Source organism: Stegostoma tigrinum, chromosome 21 (genome assembly GCF_030684315.1).
Source record: "Stegostoma tigrinum isolate sSteTig4 chromosome 21, sSteTig4.hap1, whole genome shotgun sequence".
Lineage (NCBI taxonomy): Eukaryota > Metazoa > Chordata > Chondrichthyes > Orectolobiformes > Stegostomatidae > Stegostoma > Stegostoma tigrinum.
The window spans coordinates 23838-48498 of NC_081374.1; the positions used below are offsets into that span (position 1 = coordinate 23838).

Consider the following 24661-nt stretch of genomic DNA (forward strand, 5'->3'; position numbering starts at 1 on the left):
GGGCCGAATTCTGGAAGTTGAGACTCATGCAGATTTAGAGTAGTTTTATTTTGTCAGTGTCCTCTTATATACTGTACTGTTCTATGAATCAATTTTCACCCTGTTTGTAAGTTTTCACCACATTGTAGGTATTTTCCTAATGAACCTGTGAGATGCTATTACGCACCTCGAGGGAAGGTGGGACTTGAATCTGTTCATGACTTTGTCTGTCTTAGATTTTGATTGGATACTTTCCTTGACTGCCTTTGTTAACCACTGGTGGTTCATCTTTCCCATTGAGTCCTTTTTGGTTGATATACTTTTGCCAAGCATTGTGAAATACCTGCTGAAATGTCTGCTACTACTCATCAACTGCCTTTCCCGATAGTCTGTTTTCCTAGCCTGTTTTAGATAATTATCGTCATACCTCAGTAACTGTTTTTATTTAAGTTGAGGACACAAATTTGAGACACAAGTTGCTCTCTTTCACATGAATTTGAAATGTTACCCTGTAATTGTTGGCCCCTGGTGGCTCCTCAACTGAAATATTCGTTAATCTTACCTCATTACCCATAGCTGGGTCTAAAATATCCTGCTCTCTTGTAGGTTCTGCAACATATTGCTCAAAGAACCAATCCCCGAATACACTAGAAATTCACCTTACATGTCCCTCTTACCCATGTGATTTGTCCAGTGAATATGCAGGTCAAAATTACCCATAAGAATTGTAGTGCACTTCTTATATACATCCAAAATTTGCCAATTTGTACTATAAAATGTAACATTGAACATCTAAAAGGAAATATGTTGGAAAGGCTGAAATCCATATTGAGAACTGTTTGTGTCTCTTTCAGGTGCTCATTCTGCAGCCGTGATATTTTCTGATTCATATTTCTTCTGGCTGGTTTTAATCGTCTGACAAGTGTTTTTGTTCATCCTTTTCCAAATATGCAACCGCCACTTCACATTCTCATATAACTGCCACAGGTATCCGGACCTTTGCCATTCATCCTGTCCACACTCCAGGCTGTCGCCATTCTCAAGTGCTTGAAACATTTTCTTTGCTGTATATGTTCAAGATGGTGTGTATGCTAGTCACGTGATGTTGAAGCAAGCTGATGGTGATTTTTTTGCTGGTTTGCAGGTACTTTTGGTGAATGTAACTCTGAAGAAGAGGTCCACCAATGGATGAGATATAATATATTTCTGCTGCTTGAAGTTGGCACCTTTACTGCATTGGTAGAACTACTCAGCATGGAGATTGAGTGAGTGCAGATTTTGTAGGATTTTCTACATTTCTACATTAAGGGTTTGTTCTGATGAGTTAGTGCAAAATGACAAACGGCCTTTAGCACAGCACTTTTGGTGATGTGATTATGACCCTCGATTAATATGCACCTGTGTGGCATGCAGTTGCTGGCCCTTTTTAAATTTCTGTTGAGGCCTACCCATCAAACATGAACAGGAAGTATACTGGCTGGTGAGCCAGGACAGAAATATGGAAACTCCGATCCAACGTTATGAATCTGTGAAAATCCATCCCACAAGGTTTTGAATGATCCATTATTCACCCTCCCTGACCCCATTCCCACCTCCCCTACCCTTTACAGACTTGCCAGGGCCTTCTGTACCAAGGGTTGGTCCTTGTGATTCATGTAACAGTTGAGGTTTGCAGCATATTGAAGTGTAATGTTTTCTGACTGCCTCCTTTGTTTTTGACCACTATTGGTGATAAGAGTTTTTGGTTGGATGAAGATGGGTTGTGGCAATCAGCAGTGGAATAGCAAAAATTAGTTGTTTCAAAAAGCAGGCATAATTGATTTGAAACACCTCTTCTGTGCTGTGTCAGTCTAATTATTTTAAGAAATCATGAGGAAAAATGTTTCTCGGATTGCTGAATGACACACTGATTGTCATCGGCATATATGTGCAACCTAATCAATGACTTTATATGTTACCAAAGGGATGCGATCAGATGAGGAATCCTTGGTGGACCTGAGTGTTGTTTCTGTTTGGCTTGAAAGGAGAAGGCATTGCCTGATGTACTCTGACTATGTTTGAATAGCTGCCATGCCCACAAGACATGAACAGAGGTCACAAATTGCTTTTAAAATATATATTTCCTTGTTTAAATTTTTAAGTGGACAATGCTGGACCAAAACACGTGAGAAAAGGAGGGACATGGACCAAGGGCAGGCAGAAGGTATTAGTTTAATTTGGTGTCCTGTTCGGCATAGCATCGCGGCCCATTCCTGTGTTATATTGTTGTGTTATATAGGTCAGGCGACACCAGGTTATAGTTGAACAGGTTTATTTGAAATCACAAGCTTTCTAAGTGCTGCCTCTTTTCACTTTACCGGAGGAAAGCTTGTGATTTCAATTAAACCTGTTGAACTACGACCTCGTGTCATCTGACTTCTGACCTTGCCCACCCCAGTCCAACACTGGCATGTCCACTTCGTGGCTTTAGTCTGGTCTGGAAAGAGGTCATTAATGATTATTGTCTTTGCCTATAAGATTCACTGTACAGAAGACCAGACTGCAGACGGCCTGCTTTTAGTTTGAACCTCTCTAAAACTTGGTTTCTGGAAGAAATCCTACGTTCATTTCGAAAATGAACTATTGCACTGCTTTGATCTCAACCACAATGAGAGAGGATTCTGCAATATCAGTTGACGGAAAAGAAGTTTGATTCATTACAGGCTTTCTGAATTCAGTCTAATCACATGAATCAATGTAATTAACTTTGAGTTTTCAAAGTATTCCTCTGCTTTCCTTTGCTTTTCGCTTTTTTTTTTCCTTAGTCTTCTTGGTAAATGTGTGTGTGGTGCAACAGTCATAGTCCAAACTTTTGAGTTAAGCCTAAAGCGAACTTATGAGACCTTTGAAAATTTGGCTTCACAAAGATAAGGCCTTGAAAGCCTAACACAGCCTATTTCAAAAGGGTAAAGAAGTGAGTAAATCTAAAATGTCTCTGTTTATGGACAGAGGAGAAAACCAAAATGAAATTAATCTTGTTACAGCGATCGTAGAGACTGCCGATGCTTGAGAATCTAATATAACAAGGTGTAGGGCTGGATGAACACAGCAGGCCGAGAGCAGCAGAGGAGCAGGAAAGCTCTGAAGAAGGCTCTAGACCCGAAATGTTAGCTTACCTGCTCCTCTGATGCTGCTCGAACTGTTGTGTTCATCCAGCTCTACATCTTGTTATATGAAAATCATCTTTCCCTCATCTGTAACAGAAATTGGGAGTTTCTGTGGGAAGTAGCTGCACAGAGGCTGATACCCTGTCAACAAGCAACGATGGCATTAGACCATAAGACGTAGGAGTAGAAGTAAGGCCATTCAGCCCATCAAGCCCACTCTGCCATTCAATCGTGGATTGGTGGCTTGATGGTTAGCACTGCTGCCTCACAGTGCCAGAGACCCTTGGTTTGATTCAAACTTTGAGTTACTGTCTGTGTAGAGTTTGCATATTCTCCCCAATGAGAACTGTCTGTCTTGCTTAGAGGAGTCTTATGTCCAGCATTAATATTCCTGTTGCCATTTCACCTTTCTTTCACATTTAACTTGGCGTGGAGTCTTCCTCCCATTAGCAATTCTGCTGGAGCTATCCCTGTAGTTGTGTAAAGGGTGATCTGACAATCAATGAAAGATGGATGGTATGGAGCTGTCCTTGTGTGCCAAGTGCCATTCGACTTTAGGAAATATTTCAAATTCCATGCTGGTAAATAGAACATGGAACATGGAACATAGAACATAGGAAAGTACAGCACAGTACAGGCCCTTCGGCCCACGATGTTGTGCCGTGGATTAATCCTAATCCAAAAATAAAATAACCAAACCTACCCTCAATTCACTGCTGTCCATAGAGCATCAAACATAGAACATTACAGCACAGTACAGGCCCTTCGGCCCTCGATGTTGTGCTGACCTGTCATACCGATCTCAAGCCCATCTAACCTACACTATTCCATGTACGTCCATATGCTTATCCAATGACGACTTAAATGTACCTAAAGTTGGCGAATCTACTACCGTTGCAGGCAAAGCGTTCCATTCCCTTACTATGCTCTGAGTAAAGAAACTACCTCTGACATCTGTCCTATATCTTTCACCCCTCAATTTAAAGCTGTGCCCCCCTCGTGCTCGCCATCACCATCCTCGGAAAAAGGCTCTCCCTATCCACCCTATCTAACCCTCTGATTATTTTATATGTCTCAATTAAGTCACCTCTCAACCTTCTCTCTAATGAAAACAGCCTCAAGTCCCTCAGCCTTTCCTCTTAAGACCTTCCCTCCATACCAGGCAACATCCTAGTAAATCTCCTCTGCATCCTTTCCAAAGCTTCCACATCCTTCTTTTCATGCGGTGACCAGAACTGTACACAATACTCCAAGTGCGGCCGCACCCGTGTTTTCTGCAGCTTCACCATAACCTCTTGGTTCCGGCACTTGATCCCTCTATTAATAAAAGCTAAAGCACTGTATGCCTTCTTAATAGCCCTGTCAACCTGGGTGGCAACGTTCAATGATCTGTGTACATGGACACCGAGATCTCTCTGCTCATCTACACTACCAGGAATCTTACCATTAGCTCTGTACTTTGCCTTCTGGTTACTCCTACCAAAGTGTATCACCTCACACTTGTCTGCATTAAACTCCATTTGCCACCTCTCAGCCCAGCTCTGCAGCTTATCTATGTCTCTCTGCAACCTAAAGCATCCTTCCTCACTATCCACAATGCCACCGACCTTAGTGTCATCTGCAAATTTATTAACCCATCCTTCTACGCCCTCATCCAGGTCATTTATAAAAATGACAAACAGCAGTGGACCCAACACCGACCCTTGTGGTACACCACTCGTAACTGGTCTCCAGGATGAGCATTTCCCATCAACTACCACCCTCTGTCGTCTTTCAGCAAGCCAATTTCCGATCCAAGCTGCTATGTCTCCCACAATTCCATTCCTCTGCATTTTGTACAGTAGCCTATTGTGGGGAACCTTCTCGAACGCCTTGCTGAAATCCATATACACCACATCAACCGGTTTACTCTCATCTACCTGTTTGGTCACCTTCTCAAAGAACTCAATAAGGTTTGTGAGGCACGACCTTCCCTTCACAAAACCGTGCTGACTGTCCCTCATCAATTTATTCTGTTCTAGATGATTATAAATCCTACCCCTTATAACCTTTTCCAACACTTGACTAACAACTGAGGTAAGGCTCACTGGTCTATAATTACCGGGGTTCTCTCCACTCCCCTTCTTGGACAGGGGAACCACATTTGCCATCCTCCAGTCGTCTGGCACTATTCCTGTAGACAATAACGAGTTAAAGATCAATGCCAAAGGCTCGGCAATCTCCTCCCTGGCTTCCCAGAGGATCCGAGGATAAATCCCATCCGGCCCAGGGGACTTATCGATCTTCACCCTCTGAAGGATTTCTAATACCTCTTCCTTGTGAACCTCAATCCCACCTCGTCTAGTAGCCTGTATTTCAGTATTCTCCTCGACAACATGGTCGTTTTCTAGAGTGAATACTGTTGAAAAATATTCATTTAGCGCTTCCCCTATCTCATCTGACTCCGCACACAACTTCCCACTACTATCCTTGATTGGCCCTAATCTTACTTTCGTCATTCTTTTATTCCTTAAATACCTATAGAAAGCCTTAAGGTTTACCCTGATCCTATCCGCCAACACATCTCATGTCTCCTCCTGGCTCTTCTGAGCTCTCTCTTTAGGTCTTTCCTGGCTACCTCATAGCCCTCAAGTGCCCTAACTGAGCCTTCACATCTCATCCTAACATAAGCCTTCTTCTTCCTCTTGAAGAGAGATTCCACCTCCTTCATAAACCACGGCTCCCGCGCTCTACAGCTTCTTCCCTGCCTGACAGGTGCATACTTGTCTCGGATACACAGGAGCTTTTCCTTGAATAAGCTCCACATTTCTAATGTGCCCATCCCCTGCAGTTTCCTTCCCTATTCTATGCTCCCTAAATCTTGCCTAATCTCATCGTAATTGCCTTTCCCCCAGCTATAACTCTTGCCCAGTGGTATACACCTATCCCTTTCCATCACTAAAGTAAACATAACAGAATTGTGATCGCTATCACCAAAGTGCTCACCTACTTCCAAATCTAGCACCTGGCCAGGCTCATTACCCAGTACCAAATCTAATGTGGCTTTGCCCCTTGTTGGTCTATCTACATACTGTGTCAGGAAGCCCTCCTGCACACACTGGACAAAAACTGACCCAGCTATAATACTTGAACTATAGTGTTCCCAGTCAATATTTGGAAAGTTGAAGTCCCCCATGACAACTACTCGGTCTCTCTCACTGCTATCGAGAATCATCTTTGCTATCCTTATCTGTGAGAAACGTCCGAGCTCAGTCAACCTCTCCTCGTAAGACAAGCCCTCCAGTCCAGGCAGCATGTGCATGTCCAGCAGTTGCTGAAACGTCAGGAATGACTTTGCTTGCACGACTGCCACTGGCAAAGCATTCCATGTGCTCTCAACTTTCTGGGTGAAGAACCTCCCTCTGAAGTCCCCTCTATACCTTCCTCCTAACACCTTAAAACTATGACCCCTCGTGGCAGTCAATCCTGCCCTTGGGAAAAGTCTCTGGCTATCGACTCTATCCATGCCTCTCATTACCTTGTACACCTCGATTAGGGCACCTCTGCTCCTCCTTCTCTCCAGTGAGAAAAGCCCAAGCTCAGTCAGCCTCTCCTCGTAAGGCAAGCCCTCTAGTCCAGGCAGCATCCTGGTAAGCCTCCTTTGCACCCTCTCCAAAGCCTCCACATCTTTCCTATAATAGGGTGACCAGAACTGGACACACTATTCCAAGTGTGGTCTCACCAGGGTTTTGAAGAGCTGCAGCAAAACCTCGTGGCTCTTAAACTCGATCCCCCTGTCAATGAAAGCCAAAACACCATAGGCTTTCTTAACCACCTTATCCACCTGGGTGGCAACTTTGAGGGAGCTATGCACTTGAACACCAAGATCCCGCTGTTCCTCCACACTGCCGAGAATCCTGCCTTTAATCCTATATTCAGCATTTAAGTTTGACCTTCCAAAATGCATCACTTCGCATTTATCCAGGTTGAACTCCATCTGCCATTTCTCAGCCCAGCTCTGCATACTGTCAATGCCTCGCTGAAGCGTGCAATAGTCCTCAATACTATCAACGACACCTGCAACCTTTGTGTCATCAGCAAACATACTAACCCACCCCTCAACCTCCTCATCCAAGTCATTTATAAAAACTACAAAGAGCAGAGGCTCAAAAACAGAGCCCTGTGGGACACCACTCAGCACTGACCTCCAGGCAGAATACTTACCATCTACAACCACTCTGTCTCCTGTCAGCCAACCAATTCTGAATCCAGACTGCCAAATCACCCTGTATCCCATACCTCCTAACTTTATGAATGAGCCTGCTGTGGGGAACCTTATCAAATGCCTTGCTGAAGTCCATGTACGCCACATCTGCTCGACCCTCATCAACCTGTCTCGTGACCTCCTTAAAGAACTCAATAAGATTTGTGAGGTATGACCTGCCCCCCCTCAAAGCCATGCTGACTCCCTTTAATCACGCTATGCTTTTCCAAATAGTCATAAATTCTATCCCGCAGAATTCTTTCCAAAACCTTTCTGACCACAGACGTAAGTCTGACTGGTTTGTGATTTCCCTATTTCCTTTCTTGAAAAGAGGAACAACATTTGCCTCCCTCCAATCTTCCGGTACGGCTCCCATGGAGAGTGAGGAAGCAAAGATCCTCGCCAGCGGCTTAGCAATCTCCTTTTTCGCTTCCCGGAGCAACCTAGGACAAATCTGGTCTGGCCCTGGGGACTTATCAATCTTAATGTTTGCCATAATTTCCAGCACATCAGCTTCCTCAATCTTGATCTGTTCAAGCCTGTTTTCCTGCTCCTCCAAGTTCTCATTCACAACAAGGTCCCTTTCCTTAGTGAAAACCGAAGCAAAAAACTCATTTTGGGCTTCCCCTATCTGCTCAGACTCCACGCACAAGTTCCCCACGCTATCCCTGATCGGCCCTACTTTCTCCTTTATCATTCTCTTATTCCTCACGTATGTGTAAAATGCCTTCAGGTTCTCCCTAATCCTTTCTGCCAAGGCTTTTTCGTGCCCCCTCCTGGCCCCCCTCAGTCCACTTTTGAGCTCCTTCCGAGCAAGCCTGTAATCCTCTAAAGCTGTGCTAGACCCTTACTTCCTCCACCTTACGTATGCTGCCTTTTTCTTTTTGACAAGAAGCACCTCCGTTCCCATCATCCAAGGCTTCTTAATCTTACCCCTTCTTACCAGTCTCAGAGGAACAGATTTATGCATCATTCGCAACAACTGCTCCTTAAACAGTCTCTACATGTCTGCTGTGCCCTTTCTGTGGAACAGTTGCTCCCAATCTGTACTTCCCAACTCCTGCCTGATAGCGTCATAGTTTCCTTTTCCCCCGTTAAATATCTTCCCCTGGTAACTGCTCCTTTCCCTTTCCATGGCTATGGTAAATGTGAGGCTGTTGTGGTCACTGTCGTCAAAGTGTTCTCTCACCACGAGGTCTGACACCTGCCCTGGCTCATTGCCGAGCACCAAATCCAAAATGGCCTCCCCCCTCGTCGGCCTGTCCACATACTGAGTAAGGAAACCCTCCTGAACACACCTGACAAAAACAGCTCCATCCAAACCATCTGCACGAAGGAGGTTCCAATCTATATTGGAAAAGTTGAAGTCATCCATAACAACAACCCTGCAACGTTTGCACTTTTCAACAATCTGCCGGCCAATGAGTTCTTCGATCTCCCAACTGCTATTTGGAGGTTTGTAGAAAACCCCCAATGAGGTGATTGCTCCCTTGCTGTTCCTAACTTCCACCCATACTGACTAAGTCGATAAACCTTCCTCGGCAACCTCAGCCCATACCATCTCAGTAGACGAGTCCTCATCAAAAGTTCTTTCAGCCACCGTTATACTGTCCTTGACCAACAAAGCCACACCTCCCCCTCTTTTACCACCTTCCCTGACCTTAATGAAAGATCTAAACCCTGGAACCTGCAACATCCATTCCTGACCCTGCTCTCTCCATGTCTCCGAAATGGCCACAACATTGAAGTCCCAGGTACCTATCCAAGCTGCAAGCTCACCTACCTTATTCTGGATACTCCTGGCATTAAAGTAGACACAATTGTCTGTGAGTGGCACTTCTTGGAGTCTATATATTATAAAAGATGCTTGCAGCTTTCCTGTCATTGTTTCTGTGTTTGACGAATGAACATTATATACGCCCAACCACTTTTAGTGGGCATCCACAGTGACTGAGAACATTGAGCCCATAACCCTGACCCTAACCCTATCGCAGGGCTGGCATAGTGGATGAGTAATCGATTCTAACTTTTACCCCCATGAATGTAGGGGAGCTGCTGATAATTTTTGTCCTTGTTGGCACTCTGGACACTGTACCACAAATCCAGTTGGGCCTGCATCTAGCCCTGGCCACCAAACATAACTTCTCACCATTAACTTCATTTTGGACGACCCTGGTGGAGTTCAACTGTTGTTTGGTGGTGATCTTTGCTTGGGAAATTAATTTTTGCTCCTCATAATAAAATGCCATCCTGTACAGTGAATTGGTCTTCCTCGCCCAGAAAGGTTTTACTTATGTTTGTGGTGGCCCTTTTGCTTCCCCCACCACTATCAGCTGTTTCAATTTTGACAGGACCGAATCTTTTTGCGCCCACAGTCTGATATTGTCAGCAGGGTCTAGAAGCGGGTCCAAAAAGTTTAAAGCCAGAACAGACTCTTCTAACGATAACACCACTGGTGGTCTATCTGCCAGCGGGAAAAGGCTCAAGCTGTCAGCATTTGCTACTTGGACTCCCAGCCAGTATTCCAACTTGTGATTGTATGGTCTTACTGCTGAATTCGACCTGAAGCTATGAGTACCAGAGCCTTATCCTCTTTGAGTAGGCCGAGCAGGGATCTATGGTTTGTTAGTATTACAAATGTACATCCATAAAGGTATTGATGGAATTTTCTCATTGTCAAAGATGACTGCCAAGCCTTATGACCTGCATCGGCCAATGTCTGGGAAGTCCGTGCTATTGGTTGTTCCTCCCCATTGGGCCATCTTGGAGCCAACACTACCTTGATACCATATGGGGAGGTATTGCACGTTAGTACTAGATCTTGCCTGAGATCATAGTGCGCGAACACTTCAGATAACAATAGCTGTTTCTTCACTACTCCAAAGACTATGTCTTGGGTATGAGACCATTTCCACAGCTGACCTTTTTACATTGGCATCATAAGGGTGCCAGGATGGAGGCCATGTAATGTAAGAACTTTGCATAATAATCAACCTATCCAAGGGAAGACCTGAACTCAGGTACAGGTGTGGGAGCCGGGGTGCCCATTGATAGCCCTCACTTTTTCTTCCAATGGGTGTGACCTGGTCTTGTCGACTCTGTGGTCAAGTACGTCATTTGGGGTGTCTGGAATACACATCATTCTTTTCTAAGGCATAAACCTGTCTTGGAGAAATGGTTAAGCACGACATCCAAGGTCTCTAAGTCCTCTTTATTGGTCTTACCGCTATTAGCACATCATCTAGGTCAATGCCGACCTGGGATAGACCTTTTAAAATGTTCTCCATCACCTTCTGAAAAATGGCACAGACTGATGATACTCTAATTTGCAGTCTGTTATATTTTCTGATTTAAAAAAAAATGTTGAGCCAAATAAGGTGAATCTTTCTTAACTAATTTCGCCCCATCAATCTTGGGCCCAAGCCTTTTACTGCAATCCGTACTGGCTGAATCAGCTGCTTCTTGTACAAGACCGGAATAGAAGTTGTGCCCTTAACCTGTAAAAGTTCCCTGGTGTAGGTTCTCAGCCTAGACAAGGTCTTATGCAAACTTAAGGGTTGGTGTACGACTTTGCTGGTATCAACCTCCATGAGAATTGGGTAACCATTTAACCAGATGTGTGTTTTGATTGGTTCTGGTTTGGGTGTTGCTAAGCAGTTTAAATGTTCCAAGCCAAGTGTAGGTTTTCCAGGGTGTGCTCTCTCTGTATACCGACCTAAGGGTTCTTTTAGTCAAATTAGGTGTAATGGGGCTCTTTTGCAGCCTTGAGTCAACATTCTGGTAGCAGCAACAATGGCTTGCCAGCCTGGATCCTGAAGAAAATGTTAACTATTTGGCTGAGGTTTGACTTTGTTTTGGGGTTTTGCTGTGAGCTGACTTAGCCCCTCTGTTAAGGATATGTCCTGTGTGAGGCTATGAATTGCCTTCACTCACGTGGCGGCCCTGAGCTCAGTTGGCCTGGTGAGGGTCTCCACTTCCATTTGGCATACCCTGTAACTCATAAGCTCTACTTTTTAGCACTTTCTGATGACAAAGCCAGTTGTTGTGCCTGTTTGAAGTCCAGTTGTGCTTCACCTAGTGGGCGCTCTTGCATTATTACATCATTAATCCCACATAGCAAATGGCCTTTCAGCATCTCATTATGGGTTAAATTTGGGGTGACATGGTGGCTCTGTGGCTCGCACTGCTGCCCCTCAGTGCCAGGGACCTGGGTTCGAATCTGCCCTCTGGCAACTGTCTGTGTGGAGTTTGTACATTCTCTCCGTGTTCTGTCTGAGTTTCCTCTGGGTGGTACAGTTTCCTCCCATGGTCTAAAGATGTGCAGGCTATGTGTATTAGCTGTGCTAATTTGCTCAGTGTCCAGGGATGTGTAGGTTAGGTGGATTAGCTGTGGGAAATGCATGGTTACAGTGTGGGCCGGGGCGGGGGAGGGGGGTGTGGAGTCAGGGTGGTCTTGCTCTTCGGAAGGTTGGTGTGGACTTGTTGGGTCATTTGGGCAGTTTTGACACTAGGAATTCTATGGATTCTATGAAAGTCACCCCCTTTTGCCAATCATCATCACCTGGTTACAAATCTTGACACGGATGCCATTGCTTCTCAAACTACTGAGTAAAACTGACAGAATCTCAGAATTAGAGGTGGCTTGGTATCATAATGTTCCTTAACCAAACCCATCAACTCTTAAAAGGTTTTGTTATCTGGTGCTTAAGGAAAAGTAGGCTCCGAATAATCAAAAAAGCTGTGGGCCCACAAGCTATCAGGAGAATGACTTGTTGCTTTTCATCTGCCCCAGTGCCATTTGCCTGGAACAAATAACACATTCTTTCCACATACTGGGCCTAGCCTTTGATGGCAGAATGAAATGACCACCAAAATGCTTACCCAAATCAGAGACAACTGTTGAGTGAATTTCTTCAGCAGCATATTCTTTTCTCTTGCCACGACTGAAATAATTCTACAGAGACTGGTATCCTGTCAGCAAGCCACCCTTTATTTACATGTGCATAGTACTTGACACTGGTCCAATTTCCTTAGAGGCAGTTCTCGGAGTGAACAGAACCTCCGACACTCCTGTTTATATCTGTCAGCCAGGGCTCCTTGAATGGACCAGGTTAACAACCCCAGTCCAGGAACTCTTATCCAGTGAGGTCCTCCTGGCTGTTCTTGTTACAGTCGCTACAACCTGCATTTGAATACATTTAAAATAAGCTAAATGCCACCAAAGTTTGCGAAAAATCTGATTGGAGTACAAATCTAAGAAATAAATCTGAATCTGATATGAAAAGGAACCAATTGGAAGTCAAAACGACAAGCGTATTGTCGAAAGTAGCCTTGAATACAAAAGAATATACAACGGTAAATTCTCTTCAACTTAATATTAGGAGAAAATGTAGAATTTTGCTGTAAAGGCATACATTTAAAAGAAAGGCTTATCTCATGAAACTGTAGCTTCTCTAAGCATTGAACGGTTTAGATTTGCAGCTTGGACAATATAGGTAAGGGAATCAGTAAAGCAAAAAGATTGTACTTCAGATATTTGAGCTTTTAAACCTCAGTTAGTCTACATCTGGAGCATGTAGAAGATAAGTCAGATCTTAAAACTGATTATGGTACTCTACACAGGATGGTTACCTTAGCAAACAAAAAGGCTGATGTTACTAAAAGAAAGGAAACTATGGTTAGCGTTGCAAGAAATTGAAAGGGAAGCTAGAGTGGAAAGAAAAGCTTCCAGCAGAAGCTGTGGGATATGGAATTAAAAACAGAAATGAGACAGAGAGAATGAGTTATGTTATTGGAGAATGACTTGGTTCGGTTCCAGGTACTGTGTCTTGAAAATCCAGGATAGTCCAAGGACATTAAAAAAAACAGAAGAGAACCAGTAACAAGAAACAGGTGACTCAAGAAAAGCTGCCCAGAATTAAAAAGTCAGAAGTCGGGCAAGTGAAATGAAAAGGGGTCAAAAAAGAACCTGATGATTTCAAAAGAGAAAACGGATTAAGCCAGAAATCAAATTGGCAAAGAACTTGTTTCCTGAGCTAATCAGGGCCCAAGGCAGTTTCCATCCAATGAATTAAGAAAGTAGATATGATGGAGGTTTTAAAAATCATAAGCAGGCAGATGATGTAAATATGGAGAACCCATAAGACATAGGAGTGGAAGTAAGGCCATTTGGCCCATCAAGTCCAGTCGCCATTTAAATGATGGGTGATGGGCATTTCAACTCCACTTCCCTGCACTCTCCCTGTAGCCCTTGATTCCTTCTGAGATCAAGAATTTGTCGATCTCTGCCTTGAAGGCATCCAACGTCCTGGCCTCCACTGCAGTCTGTGGCAATGACTTCCACAAGCTCACCACTCTCTGGCTGAAGAAATGTTGTCTCATTTCAGTTTTAAATTTACCCCCTCTAATTTTAAGGCAGTGCCCATGTGTCCTAGTCTCCCCGCCTAATGGAAACAACTTCTTAGTGTCCACCCCTTCTAAGCCATACATTACCTTGTAAGTTTCTATTAGATCTCCCCTCAACCTTCTAAACTCTAATGAGTACAATCCCAGGATCCTTAGCCATTCATCATACGTTAAACCTACTATTCCAGGGATCATCCATGTGAATCTCCACTGGACGCGTTCCAGGGCTAGTATGTCCTCCTTGAGGTGTGGGGCCCAAAATTGGACACCGTATTCTAAATGGGGCCTTATATTCCAACCCTCTTGAGATGAGTGACAACATTAAATTTGCTTTCTTAATCATGGACTCAACCTGCAAGTTAACAAGAATCCTGGACTAGCATTCCCGGATCCCTTTGTACTTCTGCTTTACAAATTTTCTCACTGTTTAGAGAATAGTCCTTGCCTGTATTCCTTTTTTCAAAGCGCAAGACCTCGTTGCTCACTTTGAATTTCATCAGCCATTTCCTGGACCACTCTCCTAAACTGTCTAAATCTTTCTGCAGCCTCCCCACCACCTCAGTACTACCTGCCCGTCCACCTAATTTCATCTCATCAGCAAACTTCGCCAGAATGCTCCCAGTCCCTACGTCCAGATCATTAATATATAGAGTGAACAACTGCAGGCCCAACACTGAAACCTGCGGGATACCACTTGTCACCAGTTGCCATTCCGAAAACGAGCCTTTTATCCCAACTCTCTGCCTTCTGTCAGACAGCCAATCCTTAATCCATGGCAGTAGCTCACCTCGAAGAACATGGGTCCTCTCCTTACTCAACAGCCTCCTGTGAGGCACCTTATCAGAGGCCTTTTGGAAGTCTAGATAGATAACATCCACTGGGTTTCCCTGGTCTTGTTACCTCTTCAGAGAATTCTAACAGGTTTGTTAGGCACAACCTCCCTTTCCTAAATCCACGCTGACTTGTTGTAATCCAACCCTGCACTTCCAAGAATTTAGAAATCTCATCCTTAATGATGGATTCTAGAATTTTACCAACAACCGAGGTTAGGCTATTCGGCCTATAATTTTCCATCTTTTGTCTTGATCCTTTCTTGAACAAGAGGGCTACAACAGCGATTTTCCAATCATCTGGGACTTTCCCTGACTGCAGTGACTTCTGAAAGATGACAATCAACGCCTCCGCTATTGCCTTAGCCACCTCTCTCAGAACTGTAGGATGTAGCCCTTGAACACTACGGTCAATTTAGCATGGCCAATCCACCTAGCCTGCACATCTTTGGACTGTGGGAGGAAACTGGAGCACCCGGAGGAAACCCACGCAGACACAGAATGTGCAAACTCTGCACAGACAGTCGCCCAAGGCTGGAACTGAACCCAGGTACCTGGTGCTGTGAGGCTGCAGTGCTAACCACTGAGCCATCTTGCCACCCCCCAATTACATCCAATTTTGCCTTCTCGCCTTTAAACTGCAGACTGAACTCTACCATATTATGATCGCTGCCTCCTAAATGTTCCCTTACTTTTAGGCCTTTTATAAAGTCTGGCTCATTACATAGCACTAAGTCCAGAATAGCCTTCTCCCAATTGGGCTCCATCACAAGCTGTTCCAAAAAGCCATCCTGTTAGCGTTCCATGAACTCCCTCCCTTTGAATCCACTGGCAACATTATTCTCCCAGTCCACCTGCATATTGAAGTTACCCATGATCACTGTGACCTTGCCTTTCTGACATGCCCTATCTATTTCCCGGTGCATCTTGCGCCCCTGATCCTGACCACTGTTAAGAGGTCTGCACATAACTCCCATTCTGGTTTTTTTGCCTTTGTGGTTCCTCAACTCCACCCACACAGACTCCACATCATCTGACCCCATGTCACTCAGTGCCATAGATTTAATTTCATTCTTAACTCACAAAGCAACCCCACCTCTCTCTGTGATGCTTACCACATCATGATCATTCAAGATGATTTGTGTCGTTAATTCATCTAATTTGTTACGACTACGAGCATTTAGGCAAAGTGCGTTAATGCTAACTTTCTTATCATTATTAGAGATATTGGAAATCATAAGATGTCCTAAGTTTTCCTTCCTTTTTGCTGCACTCCTAGTCTGCCTCGAGCTTAAACCCACTGGCACACATGCTATCCTGCTGCTTATCTTTCCATTTAACTCCGTACTCCCTGACCCTTTCACTTTCCCTTCCCCCGACTCAGAAGGTTAAGGTGAGAGGAGTACGATTTAAAATGGACCCGAGGGGCAGCTGCTTCAGGCAGAGGGTAGTGTGTATATGGAATGGGCTGCCAGAGAAAGTGATTGAGACAGGTAGAATAGCAACATTGAACGGGGAGGATTTGGAGGGATATGGACCAAATTCAGGCAATTGAAATGAGTTTAGTGTGCACCATGGTCAGCATGGAACAGTTTGGGCCGAAGGGTCTATTTCCATGCTGTATTATTCTATGACCCTAAGATTCTATAACTTACTTTCCCAACTATCTTAGTGGCTACAGTACTTTCTATCACCGCATCCAAGTCACTGACGGAGGTTGTGAATAGTTGGCTACCAAGGTCTTAACCCTGTGGCACCCCACATTTTGCCAAAGACCCATTTATCCTGACACTCCGCTTTCATTAGTTTAGCCAATACTCTCCAAGCTAATAAATTATCCCTGACCCCATCTGATCTTACGCTGCGTGTTAACTTTTTGTATCGTACCTTATAAATGCCTCTTGAAGGCCAGATATACTACATCTAATGGATCACCATTATCCACGCTGTTTCATCTTTGAAAACCTTTGGCAAACAGGGTTTACGGATCATAAAACCTCGCTGGTTCTCCAAATGTCCTGTAATTACTTCCTTAATAATGTTTTTTTTCCAATTTCCCAACATGTTAAATAAACTTATCTGTAGTTTCTTATTTTCTAGCTCCCTCTCTTTTTAAATAAATCTGTTGTGTTAGTATTTTTCTGATCCATTGGAATCTTTTCTGCATCCAAGAAATTTTAGAATATTATAAGATTCCTGGATAGGGCAGGTTTAGAGGGATATGGGCCACGTGCAGGTGTTTGGGACTAGTTCGGTTTGGGAAGCCTGGTTAATATGAGCAATTTGGACCAAGGGGTCTGTTTCCGTGCTGTACGATTTTAACAAATGGATCCACTATCTCTGCTGCCATTTCCTTTAAGACTGTAGGATATAGGCCATCAGGTGCTAGAGACTTGTCTGCCTTCAATCCTAATAGTTTGCTCAGTATTTTTCTCCTTTTGATGATCATTCCAAGTGTATTGAAACATTAAGATAACTCAAACATCTGGTTAATTGATTTAGACTTACTAAATAATTCAATTTTCACTTAATATTGGGAGTAACAATTGTTTATGTCTGTTGAGTTCACATTATTGACCAGTTGATATTGTCTTCCAGCAACAGTGCAGCATGTAGTAATGCAGTGAGAAAGCCAGCAATCTCTTTGGCTGACAGCACAGACCTAAGGTAGGTCACAACAAAATAAGGAAGCTGGGAAGAGAACTTTACTGAGTGCATTTTATTCATTTGCCCGTCAACTCTTTCATTGTGGCGTGTCATAATTTCTTCAATGTTTTCAAGATTTTTGCCTTATGCAAAGTCCTTGCGATTGGTTTTGAAAGTACCTTTTATTTACCTGGACCGCATCTCTTCTATTGTCATGATTTAATTTGAAGGAATTTTTTGGGTTTGTTTTTCCAGCTTATAGGCAAAGTCATCAACCTTGGCAGAGCATAGGCTGATCTCTCATTATAGAGACCACTCGATAAAGTTTAACTTGAGGGTCACCGTGCTTCAAGCGAGGGATGAGGTTGAGAAGCCGATGTGGGAATTAATCCATGCCGTTGACACCATTTGGCAATGAAAGCCAGCCATTCAGTCAACTTAGCTAACTGACCCATGGCCATCTTATATATCTTTGGAAAATAATCTGTTACCTATTTCCCCAACGCGCACATCTTAAAATTTCTGTAGTTTTGTTCTTGTTTTTAATGCAGTAGATTGAGTGCTCAATGTCTTCCTTATTTCTTGAAATGGTGGCATCCACTCAAGGCTCATACTGTAGTGATCTGTAGACATTTCTTTTGAATCATCTAAAGTGTTCAACTTTATAGCCAACTTTGTTATTATAGTCCAGTTTTTCAGTGTTTGGCCCAAAGCCTTGTGTGCTGTGAAATTTCAAGTGAACATCTAAATACTCATTAAATGATGTCATCACTCCTGCAGTGAATTTCAGATATTCTCCACCCTCTGAGAAAAGATGCACTGTGGACTTGGTTCTTGAAACTAAATCGCACTAATTGAATTTAGTATCAAAGGGGAACATTCAGGAGACGGTGATCATTGCATTGTAGGGCTCAGGTTAATGGTGGAGAATGACATACAGTTGCCCAGAATAAGAAAAATCAATTAACAGAGAGCAGACTTCAGTGGAGCAAGAACAGAACTGGTCAGGATTGACTGGAATGAGAGGTTTTGGAAAAAAACAGCTACCTTCAAAGAGGCAACAAGCTGTAGAGCTGGATGAACACAACAGGCCAAGCAGCATCAGAGGAGCAGGAAAGCTGAGGTTTTCAGCCTGGACCGTCCTTCAGAAATGGGGGAGGGGAAGGGGATTCTGAAATAAATAGGAAGAGAGGGAGAGGTGGATGGATAAAGGAGAACATAGGTGGAGAGGAGACGGACAGGTCGTCGAGGCGGGGATGCAGCCAGTAAAGGTGAGTGCAGGTGGGGGGGTTAGGGAAGGGATAGGTCAGTCCACGGACAGGTCAAGGAGGCAGAATGAGGCTGGTAAGTAGGGGGTGGGGGTGGGGCTTGAGGTGGGAGGAGTGGATAGGTAGGAGGAAGGATGGACAGGCTAGGGAGACGGAGACGAGCTTGGCTGGTTTTGGGATGTAGTCAGAGGCAGGGAGATTTTGAAGCTTGTGAAGGCCACGTTTGTACCATTAGGCTGCAGGCTTCCCAAGCGAAATATGAGGTGCTGTTCCTACAACCTTCGAGTGACGTTGTTGTGGCACTGGAGGAGTGGACATGTCATCCAAGGAGTAGGAGGGGGAGTTGAAATGGTTTATGACTGGGAGGTACAGTCGTTTGTCACAAATCGAGCGTAGGTGTTCTGCAAGCAGTCCCGAAGCCTTTGCTTGGTTTCCACGATGTAGAGGAGGCCACATCGGGAACAGCGGATACAGTATACCCTATTAGCAGATGTGCAGGTGAACATCTGTTTGATGTGGACGGTCTTCTTGGGGCCTGAGATGGGGGTGACGGGGAAGGTGTAGGGGCAGGTGTAGCACTTCCTATGGTTGCAGGGAAAAGTGCCGGGTGCGTGGAGCGGACAAGGGAGTCCCAGAGTGAGTGGTCCCTCAAGCAGATAAGCCCACTTAAGGGCTTGCTATTGACTGAGAAAGGATAGGCTAAAGGGCTTTTTGCTATGCTGTAAATTCAACAAATGTACTAATATTGCTTGCTGTTCATCAGTGTTAAGTCAGTGCATTTACCCTGCTCTGCACCAGGAGCCCTATATTAGTCAACGAGTGTCTAATATATTCATGGTATTCCTTTATTAACTGTAAAATCTTGTTTCTCAGAGTGCTACTGAACATTATGTACCTGATGGTGGAGACAATCCGTCAGGAAGCCGAGGAAGATAATCTGGAGTGGAGGGCAATGAGGGAGACCTTCAGAACAGACCTAGGTGTGACAATATGTTCTGTCAGATTTACTGATAATAAAAGGAAACACAAGTGAATTGCTTTTGATGCATGATATTTCATATTCCTAGCTATTTGCTTACATGTGTCATCAATTCTATTTTGAGGGTAATAAAATATTCCAAGCAATGAGGGGAGAGAAATATTTAACATGACATTTTCCCCTTACTCACTCTGTTTTTCCCTCCCTTCTGGTGTTTACTTAATGTGTGCTGTTGTTATCAAGCCTGAATAATTCATAGTTGACATAGAGTTTACAGTACAGAAGTAGGCCATTTATCCTGGGTGGTTACTGCCTGTGTCTGTTTTACATGAAGCCTCCCCCATCATTATTTACCCCAATGCAATTAGTGTATCTTACATTCCAGCTTCCCTTGAATGAATGCACTAAATTTGCTTCAATTATTCCTTGTGCCGGTGAGTTCTGTGTTCTCATCACTCTGGCTAAACAAAATTCTCCTGAATCTTTCATTTTTAGGAGTCATAATTATGAACCTTACTTCATAATTTTACTCTAGATTCTCAGCTTTGTTCTAAGAATAAATATTGAAGCTTTCCAACATCTACCTAAGTTTTTCTTTGTGCTTTGGCCTTCATGAACAAGGCTAATGTTTGATTAGTCTTCAACATGTTGCAAAACGTTTTAGTTATTTATGTACTTATATTCTACAGAGCTGGGGTGGGGACAGTATTGTGAGGAGAGTGTTTTGAAGGTGATATTTATGTTGGAGACAATATAGTTGGGTGTATCAGAAGTTTCTTGTATGAACAGAGCGTCAAAGTTGCAAAAGATCTGGTTCTGCCTGCGGCTGTGTTGAGAATGGAATCATGACATATTATTTGTATATTGTGAGTCAAAAGTTAAAGTCATAAAAAATGATGTGCAACCAGTGTTTAGTTGGAGGAATTTATAGCTCATTGAAGTCTGGATTTCTGGAAAACAGCCTAATGATGGGTGTGCGTTTGTCATGGATCATGTGAAAACTGACCACAAAGTCCCTTCAAAGTTCTGATAATGAGTCAGACTGGACTCAATGTTAATTCTGTTTCTCTCTCCACAGATGCTGCCAGACCAATTAAGTTTCTCCAGCATTGTGTTTATTTTAGATTTGCCTTTATACAAAGTCATAGCTTTGCCTTTTTCTTTTTCCAAGGTGTATCCCTGTACAACAGTGAACCATTTTCAGTTATGCTGTTTGGGATGGTGACCAAATTCTGCAGTGGCCATGCTCCTCATTTCCCCATGAAGAAGGTCCTCTTATTGCTTTGGAAAACTGTGTTGGTGAGTTTTACTAAATAGGTTTGTTTTTATCACTAGTACTTGTCATTTAAAGAAGTTTGTGCTTCACAGTTGCAGTGAAAAAACTGGCAACCTTAGCAGTGATTTAGATGGAAAATCTATTGCATAAAGTCAGAAATATGCACTTATTTTTATCCACATTTGCTTTGAATTCATTTCCTCAACCAGCAAGGGCAATAATATTGGTAATGGATGCAGAGCTGCAGTGCAATATTATTGTGATTCTTGTTTCTGTTTTATTATCTATCGATTATCATTAACCTACCAGGCAGATGGGTGCTGGACTGTGGAGGCATTTGTATTGTCCTGGAACCTTGAGCATCCTATTTTGGCAAAAGCATGAAGAATGACCACTTCAGTAGGGTTCAAATTGCCACTGATTATTGAACAAGTACTTGGGCCAATATTCATAGGTTATTAAAATACACCAAATATTTTACTATCTCACTTGTATGTGAAGTGTTCCCTTTCTCCATGCCGAAAATTCCAAAGTCAGAAATCATACAACGTCAGGTTGTAGTCCAACAGGTTTGTTTTAACTCAAGTTGTTGCAGTGTTGCTCCTTCATCAGGTGAAGAGAAGTACACAGGCACCGAATATATGGGTAAAGAGATAATGGCACAATGATTGTGATTTCAAATAAATGTGTCGAATTACAACCTGGTATCGTAGTAATTTGTGACTTTGTCCACCCCAGCACATCCACATTAAAATTCCAAAATCAGTGAACGTTGACACAAGTTTGTGTTAGCATTTTACGGTTATGATAATAGTTCATCCTTTTTGGAACCTTAATTCAGTGCTATACTTGTCTCTTTAATAGCTGTCACTAGGAGGCTTTGAAGACCTGCAGGTTCTTAAAGTTAAGAAGCGTGAGGCACTTGGTCTTCCACCACTCCCCGAAGACAGCATTAAAGTGATCCGTAACATGAGAGCTGCCTCACCACCAGCGTCTGCCTCTGACCTAATAGAGCAGCAGCAGAAGCGGGCTCGTAGAGAGCACAAGGTGAGAGTGACATGCATTGACCAAATCAAGTACCATTAGTACTGATGTTGTGATTGCACAGATATTTGCACTAGTTTTAGTTTGGCTCTTAAATTTGCACTTTATTTAGCTGATATGTAACTAAATTGTTTCGTTGCAGTAACGCAGCAGCCCAGGCAAAATTTTTGTCTTTCCGTTTGTATCTGATGTGACTATCAGGAAAAAAAAATTCTTGAGACATTCAATTTCATTTCTCCTGCACAGTTTCTAATCTCTTGGCATTTAGGAAATGTTCTAATTTGTCTTTTCTTGCATTCATGGTGTTCTCGATTGTGCCTTGGCTCCTTTGAACATGAATGGATGGTGGAGGTTGATGCAGTAAATTACAAGAGGGTCATGTGGGATTACTGGCACAGAAATGGGCTGTTTTGCTTAAACAGACTGTGTCAACATTCATACTCTACTTGAGCCATCTCATCTTTTTCAATCATCGCAACCATTTACTCCTTTTCCCTTGTATACTTGTCTTGCAGGATTTAAAATGCATGGGGGCAGGTGAAAATTTACCGTAGAAAGCTTAAAACAAAAGCTCCTGAAAACTTTATGCTAAAGGCAAAAAATTAGTCAAGGCAGGTCTGTCCTCTGTATTTTGTTTAAGGGAGAACAGCGGCAGGAGTCAGAATTCGTAAGGAGCAGCACCTTTAATTTCAGATATCTGTCCTGTATTGCTGCTCGAGCTTGTCCAGTCTCCTCACTCTTTTTGGGAAGACTGGTTTTCTTTGGTAGCACTGGCTTGGATATTGGTTAGGATGCCACCTTGGGCTGTGCTGAATTATCCCAGTGCCTTGTTGTACTTCTTATGGTTGCAGTTGCCAACCTCTAGGTGGCAGGAAATAATGCTGGTTGTATTCTTGTTCCAGGTCACGTTGCCAAGAAGCCTCAGGATTTCAGTGGCAACCAGAGTATGTTAGGGTGATAGCCTTGACATGCTCTCCATTGTGACCCTTGCACACAGCGAGGCTGCTGTAGCTAAGGGAGGAAACTGGAAATTGGCTACGGCTCTGGATCTTTGCTGTGGCCGAAGCTCGTACAAGCTTCAGAGGCCATTGTCTGACAGGGAGGAGCTGCTGAGTGGCCTATGCCTTCCCCGTCCTGTACTTGTTCCTCTGTTGACAGAGCCCTGCCTAAGCTCCTGCGGGATCTGCTTTAACTGTGCCTGGGCTCAACTTGAACTGGTGATAATGGGAACTGCAGATGCTAGAGAATCCAAGACAACAAAGTGTGAAGCTGGATGAACACAGCAGGCCAAGCGGCATCTCAGGAGCACAAAAGCTGACATTTCGGGCCTAGACCCTTCATCAGAGAGCTGGTCTAGGCCTGAAACGTCAGCTTTTGTGCTCCTGAGATGCTGCTTGGCCTGCTGTGTTCATCCAGCTTCACACTTTGTTATCAACTTGAACTGGGGCAGGTTTACCTTTGTGGGAGCAGGCAGCAGACGATCTATGCATGTGTGATTCCTTCCTATTTCACTCCCTTCTCTACACGTCATAGAACATAGAACAGTACCGCACAGCACAGGGCCTTCGACCCACAGTGTTGTGCCGAACTTTTACCCTAAACCTAAGGTCTATCTAACCTCCGTCCCTACCTTATACTATCATCCATATGCCTATCTAATAGCCACTTAAATGGCCCTAAAGAGGCCGATTCCACTCCCTTCTCTTCGGCAATGCATTCCACGCTCCTACCGCTCTGAGTAAAGAACCTACCTCAAACGTCTCCCCTATATTTACCTCGAGTCATTTTAAAACTATGGCCCGTCGTAATACCTACCTCCACCCTAGGAAAACGTCTCTGGCTGTCCACTCTATCCAAACCTCTGGTCATTTTGTATACCTACAAAGTCACCTCTCATCCTTCATCATTCTAAAGAGAAAATCTCCAGCTCTCTCAATCTTTCCATAAGACATAGGAGTGGAAGTAAGGCCATTCAGCCCATTGAGTCCACTCCGCCATTTAAATCATGGCTGATTGGCATTTCACCTCCACTTCCCTGCACTCTTCCTGTAGCCCTTGATTCCTTGTGAGATCAAGAACTTGCCTCATAAGACCTTCCCTCCATTCCACGCAGCAACCTTGTAAATCTCCTCTGCACCTTTTCTAATGCTGCCACATCTTTCTTATAATGAGGCCACCAGAACTGGACACAATACCCCAGCTGTGGTTGAGCCAGGCTTTTGTATAACTTCACGGCTCTTGAACTCAATCCCTCTATTAATGAAAGCTAACACACCATACCCCTTCTTAACAACTGTATCCACCTGGGTGGCAGCTTTCAGGGAACTGTGGACATGAATCTCAAGATCCCTCTGCTCCTCCACATTGCCAAGAATCTTTCGTTTGACCCTGTATTCTGCTTTCAAATTTGCTTCCAAAATGAATCGCCTCACACTTGTCGGGGTTAAACTCCGTCTGCCACTTCTCAGCTCAGCTCTACATCCAAACAATGGCCCTTGTAACCGAGAACAGCCCTCCGCACCGTCCACAACTCGACCCCCCCCCCCCTCCTATTTTGTCCGCGAAGTTACTAATTCACCCTTCCACTCCTACATCCAAATCATTTACAAAAATCACAAATAGAAGAGCACTCAGAACAGATCCTTGTGGTACACCACTCATAACTGAGAGCCATGTTGAATATTTTCTGTCCACAACTATTATTTGTCTTCTGATGGTCAGCCAATTCAGAATTCAGTCTGCCACATTTCCCCCATCCCATGCCTCCTTACTTTCTGCATGAGCCTACGATGGAGAACCTTATCAAACGCCTTATTTAAATCCACATATACCACATCCACTGTTG

The 24661-nt window shown here is 43.7% G+C and overlaps 1 protein-coding gene across 1 annotated transcript in view; it reads left to right on the forward strand.

Moving 5' to 3' along the window:
* Positions 1-24661, forward strand: part of LOC125462951 (striatin-interacting protein 1) — a gene marked incomplete at its 5' end in the record, with an annotated part of 171669 nt that overhangs the window by 22619 nt on the left and 124389 nt on the right. Inside the window, 5 exons of the mRNA XM_059653204.1 lie at positions 1124-1244; positions 17202-17270; positions 19391-19497; positions 20668-20795; positions 21637-21819. Of these exons, the coding sequence (XP_059509187.1) occupies positions 1124-1244; positions 17202-17270; positions 19391-19497; positions 20668-20795; positions 21637-21819 (608 nt within the window). The remainder of the gene's footprint in view (positions 1-1123; positions 1245-17201; positions 17271-19390; positions 19498-20667; positions 20796-21636; positions 21820-24661) is intronic.